The following is a 5,978-nucleotide window of genomic DNA, read 5'->3' as shown; positions in this document are numbered from 1 at the left end:
TAAACTCTAAGACATTACCATTTAGCTTAGGATACTCTAAGGCACTAGTATTTAACTTAGGAAACCATTTGTGTCTTACTTAGAGTTTATGACATCGTCGACACATATAGTAATGTCTTTAAATGTACGGGGACTTCTGAAAGTAGTGACCCAAGTCTTTCCTAGTGCACATCAAAGATATTGTTTGCGACACATTTATGCAAATTTTCAAACAGCTGGATTCAGAGGTGAAGATTTGAAAAAATGCATGGATGCAGCCAGTGTTATGCCTACCATGTGAAACAGTTTGCGGTTGCAATGGAGACTTTAAAGTCTGAAAGTAAAGATGCATGGAAATGGCTGAGTCAAATCCCTCCTCACACTTGGGCTAGGCATGCATTTGACACCAATTGCAAGACAGACCTTGTTGTTAACAACATCAGTGAGGTCTTTAACAGATACATCTTGGATGTAAGGAAGAAACCAATAAGAACAATGCTTATTGGCATTAAAAATATTAAAAACAAAATGATGACTAGGAATCATGAGGAAGAGGGTTGGTGTAGGTAGAGCTGGATGGGTGATAACTCCTCACTTCACTGAGCAGCTAGACCTGGCCAAGAAGTACTCCAGAGCATGCACACCAAGAATTGCAGGCACAAATCTGTGGGATGTGACAAATGGGAAAGGTGATCAGACACATGCTGTCAACCAAGAGGCTAGAACATGTGGATGGAGGAGATGGGATGTCACAGGCCTGCCTTGCAATCATGCTTGCAGTGCTATAATCAAGGGCAAGCAAAGACCAAAGGATTATGTCAGCCATTTTTCCAAGAAACCAATGTATATAGAAGCATACAATCCTATGATATATCCAGTGCTTGGTCAACATGATTGGACAAAGACTGACACTCCAGACATTGTACCTCCTTTCTTCAAGATCAACAAAGGAAGAAAGGTAGAGAAGAGAAGAAAGGGCAAGTTTGAGGTGTCAAAACCCAAAAGTACTTCAAGGATGGGGACAATTACTTGCTCCAACTGTAAACAACAGGGACATAGGTACACAAGCTGCACCCATCAGCTAAGGCCAGATCTTATTGTTAGAAAGAACAAACATATGGTAAGTACATTGTCAAATCCATTGTTGACTTACTTTTTTCCATCTTTATTTCGTAACCTGCATTTTGTGTATCAGCAGCCTAACAGAGGTGAGGATGCTCCTCCAAGCTCTTCTACTGCTCCAAGTGGTACTCCAACATCTTCTACTGCTCCAAGTGCTTCTCCAAGCTCTTCCACTGCTCCAAGTGCTCCTCCAAGTGCTCCTACTGGTACAAGGGCTCTCCAAGGGCTCCTACAGCTACAAGGACTCCTACTGCTACAAGGGCTCCTCCAAGTGCTGCAAGCCAGGCATCATATGCTGCACCAAGGCCTGCTACTGCTGCTCCTACACCAGGCCCAAGAACTGCTTTTGCTCCTCCAAGAACTGCTGCAACACCTGGTAGAAGGGCTCCTACAGAGTCTGAGCATGAAGCAGGTTACCCAGCATACAAGAGGACAAGGACATGGTCCTATCTAAACTGTGGTTACTCTGCTGGAGAGGATGAGCAGGAAGGAGGGCCTTTCAACTGATTAGCTTGTGATTCCTGGTTCCTTTTGGCCACCTAGATGTAATGTAATGGACATGTAGTGATGCTTCTGGACATGTAGTAAGGTTATGGTTGTTGAACATGTACCGGTGCTGCTTTTGGATTATGGACATGTACCATTATGACTATGTTAGCTGCTAAGACTTGTTGACATGTTACTATCAAAACTATGTGCAATTTGCTTCTATACTTGCTGTTAAAAGTATGTCCAATTTATTTCTACACTTGTTGTCAAAACTATGTCCATTTTCTTCGCAAAGCTCAGCAATCTTCTTCATCTTGGCTCTATGGTTATGGGTAAGCAAGATCTACCACATAGAACTCTACCTTCATCTTTTCTTCCTTCACAGTGGTAACAGAAGCTTCCAGCATCTTATTCTCTTCATTCAATCCTGCAACATGGCACTCCAGATTCTTCTTTTCTTCAAGCAAGGTAGCAATAGAGCACTTCATTTTCTTTCTTTCTTCTTTCATACTTGCAACCTCATGCTCTACCTTCTGTCTTCTTGCTGTTTTAAGCTCCAAGTCATCAGTGGTAACCTCTGCAATATACTCCAAAGCATTACCTAACTGTTTATGCAGCTCCAAGTTTATGCGGAACCGGGATAGACGTGAAATGTCCGTATGCACATGGTCGTTGGAAATGTGCGTTGTACTAGCTGCCTGAGTCGATTGTAGCAGCATCTCGATCCTTGCAGCTGCGCGTCACGTCGTCTTGCAGCTGCTACACGCCTACATACCGACCACACACACCCACAATTAAGGACATGTACAGTCCAACAAGCTTTCATGGCGATGGCGAGTGCGGACAAGGACCGGGAAAGCACGTACACTCCGCATGCTCCATTGCTTCTCTATCCACACGTTTCCCCTGGGTTAACCGCGAACATAAGCTAGGCGTGGTACGACATGAGTGGATTGTAGCAGCATTGATCCTTGCAGCTGCGCACCACGTCTTTCTGTACGGACCAAGGCACGGCCATGGCGACCCTGCCGCTCCACTTCGTGCTGGTGCCGCTCCTTGCGCAGGGCCACGTGATCCCCATGATGGACATGGCGCGCCTCATCGCCGGCCGCGGCGGCGCGCGCGTCACCGTCGTCCTGACCCCCGTCCACGCCGCGCGCAGCAGGGCCGTCCTGGATCACGCCGAGCGCGCGGGGCTCGCCGTCGACTTCGCGGTGCTCCAGTTCCCGGGGCCCGCGCTGGGCCTGCCCGAGGGGTGCGAGAGCCACGACATGATCAGGGAGTACTCCCACTTCAAGCTGTTCTGCGACGCCATGTCCCTGCTCGCCGAGCCGCTCGAGGCGTACCTCCGGGCGCTGCCAACGCTGCCGGACTGCATCATCGCCGACTCGTGCAGCCCGTACCCGACCGATGTCGCGCGTCGGCTCGGCGTCCCGCGGCTGGTGTTCCACGGCCCGTCGGCCTTCTTCGTCCTCGCCGTGCATAACCTTGCCAAGAACGGCGTGTACGACCGCGTCGCCGACGACTTCGAGCCGTTCGAGGTGCCGGACTTCCCGGTGCACGCCGTGGTGAACAGAGCGACGTCGGTCGGGTTCTTCCAGACGCCCGGACTGGAGCGACACCGGCGCGACATACTCGACGCCGAGGCCACCGCCGACGGCCTGGTTCTCAACACCTGCGCGGCGTTGGAGGGCGCGTTCGTCGAGCGGTACGCGGAGGCGCTCGGCAAGAAGGTCTGGGCCATCGGGCCGCTCTGCCTCCTGGACTCCGACGCCGAGACTACAGCCGTGCGAGGCAACCCCGCCGCCGTGGACGCCAGCCTCGTTGTGTCTTGGCTGGACGCGAGGCCGGCCCAGTCCGTGCTCTACGTCAGCTTCGGCAGCGTCGTGCACCTATTCCCGCCGCAGGTCGCCGAGCTCGCCGCTGGGCTGGAGGCGTCCAACCGGCCGTTCGTCTGGGTGGCCAAGGAGACCGACGGCCTCGACTCCGGGTTCGACGCGCGGGTGGAAGGCCGCGGCCTCGTCATCCGTGGCTGGGCGCCGCAGATGACCATCCTGTCTCATCCTTCCGTCGGCGGCTTCCTGACGCACTGCGGGTGGAACTCGGCGCTGGAGTCCCTCTCCCACGGCGTGCCGCTTCTAACCTGGCCGATGTTTGCCGACCAGTTCCTGACCGAGATGCTGGTTGTCGACGTGCTCGGCGCCGGCGTCCGTTCAGGCGTCAAGGTGCCGTTCACATACGTGGTCAGGAACCCCGAGATGTCGAAAGTGCAGGTCGGGCGGGAGGAAGTGGAGAGAGGGGTGGCCGCGCTGATGGATGAGGGGACGGCGATACGGGCAAGGGCGAAGGAGCTCGCCGTGAAGGCGAAAGAGGCAATGGCGGAAGGCGGGTCGTCGGACAGCGACCTGACGAGCATGGTTCGCTATGTCGCAGAGCTCGTACAAAGGAACAAAAACATCGTTGAGGTTCTTGAGGCGCCTGATTTTGGGAGCGGGAACAAGAAGATGGATGACCCATCAGGGTAAAAGAGTTGGGATCACGATTATGAGATCTGCCGTGATGTGAGGACTGAGGAAGATCACGAAACTCTGGAAACTCACACGCGAGCAAAAGACTGTAAGAGCATGTCTAAGAGCATGTCTAGTAGAACCCTTAAAACTGTAAAAGTTTTCTAGGATTTACAGGCCGAGATTTGCAAGTTTTGGACACATTTACAGGTTGAAAAACAGGGGCAAAGAATAGAACCCTCAACCCCAACCTCTAAACCTGTCACATATTCATCACAATATGACACAAAAACACAATGAATCATCAAACATACTATAAAAGTAATAATCATGGATGCATGGTTTAGTAGTTTTTACATCACATAATCATCATCTTGCCCATCTCATTGGCACCATCACCAAAAAATTACACGTCGGTGCCATATGCTAGGCCACTCCACCACCATCAAACCCCACCATCATGCGAGTTGTCGACACCGCCATCGCTCATGGTAGTGTCAACTACAAAGGTAGAGGAGGACCCTCGGAACATCCTCTTCCTCTCGGCGATGTCCTCCTTGTACTCCTTCCACCATTGCAATTGCTCTTCATCCATGTCTTTCTTGCACATCATCATGTGCTCCTTCTCTTCCACCATGAGTTCTTTCCATACCTTTGCTTCTTTCACCTTGAGCATCCTCTCCTCCAAGTCGGCCTTGCGGGCTGCCTCCTCACGCTTTGCTTCAATGTGTGCAAGCTTGACCACCTTCTTTTGCTCGGTGATGAGAAGCTTTGTCTCCAACGCCTTGGTTGCCAAAGCCTCTCTTGCCTTCATCATATGATCCATCTTCTCCCTTAGGCTAGCCGCCTCTCCTTCCATCTTCACCCTAAGCTTGGCCTTCTTGGTTCCCTCGGGCTTGTTCAAGTTCCTCTCCTCAACATCCGGATCATCCATGTCAAGCATTGCGGACTTCTTCGGTGCGGTTTCATCATCTCTCAACTTCCACTTGTCATATGTTTGAAGAATTGACCAAACATGCTGTTGACTGCCAAAACCCACCGGCGGGCAGCGGCCTTGTCAACACTGTAGAGCCGGGGGGAGCCTAGAGCTGCGGCTGGCTGAGACCCCTCCGAGCGACGGCCCGCAATGCTCTTCTGGTCACACGCGGCGTTGCGAAGTGCAAGGGCGTGCCACCCGACCTATACCCGGTCGGGAAGGTGATGAGGTTGCCTCGCTTAGTTTCTGCGGGGCATACATGTAAACGTTAAATACGAGCCTCGATCGGCTCTCAGGTTATCCTGTGAATCGGCTCAAAGAGCCGATCCACCCATGATCCGTACGGGGTGCACGAATACCTGGCGGTCCTGCTTGATCAAGATGAAGCTAATGAGATCTACGACGATTTAGGGTTTTCACCACATAACCGGATCATCCTACTCCAGGTTGGGCCTTGCGGCCACGCACGGTGCTCGTAAGCTGATCCTAAACAAGGCCAGAAAACCAACATGAAGTTGATTCTAGGAACATCCCGTTTAGGACTTGCGAACGCCACCCTACGTGCCACTGGATCCTCCCCCCATTGTAAGGCCAAACTATTGCAGATATTAAACTAATCCTTGTAGAACAAGGAGCAATCGTAACGGATCAGATCTACTAAATAATGATCAAGCGGGGTGCCGCCCCCACACCTGAGATAGGCGTGCGGGCGGCTAGATATGCAAGGGTTGCACTACGTAAGCATGCTTAAACGAAGAACAATGCTAACCCTAACACATCTAATGATAACTACGTTGCTCGCCATCAAAAGCGCTTCAGTACGAGCAACGCATGAACAACGTGGGGCTTGTGCTGCCTAGATCGCAAGATGCGATCTAGGCGACATGTCGCTACTCCGATAGAAA

General features: G+C 51.7%; 1 protein-coding gene across 1 annotated transcript; it reads left to right on the top strand.

Moving 5' to 3' along the window:
* Positions 1-2,413: 2,413 nt before the first annotated feature.
* On the top strand, positions 2,414-4,198 carry LOC124708759 (UDP-glycosyltransferase 73E1-like). Its single transcript, XM_047240425.1, has one exon. The coding sequence runs from the start codon at positions 2,607-2,609 to the stop codon at positions 4,113-4,115; it is 1,509 nt and encodes a 502-aa protein (XP_047096381.1). The 5' UTR covers positions 2,414-2,606; the 3' UTR covers positions 4,116-4,198.
* The last annotated feature ends 1,780 nt before the right edge of the window (positions 4,199-5,978 follow it).

The sequence above is a fragment of the Lolium rigidum genome, chromosome 4 (genome assembly GCF_022539505.1).
Source record: "Lolium rigidum isolate FL_2022 chromosome 4, APGP_CSIRO_Lrig_0.1, whole genome shotgun sequence".
NCBI classification, from domain to species: domain Eukaryota; kingdom Viridiplantae; phylum Streptophyta; class Magnoliopsida; order Poales; family Poaceae; genus Lolium; species Lolium rigidum.
The sequence above is the reverse complement of the archived record's forward strand: the minus strand, read 5'-3'. Positions and strand labels throughout refer to the sequence as shown.

Bases quoted from the DNA above. Each gene is read 5' to 3' on its own strand.
- LOC124708759 (XM_047240425.1), top strand. From the start codon at position 2,607: ATGGCGACCCTGCCGCTCCACTTCGTGCTGGTGCCGCTCCTTGCGCAG.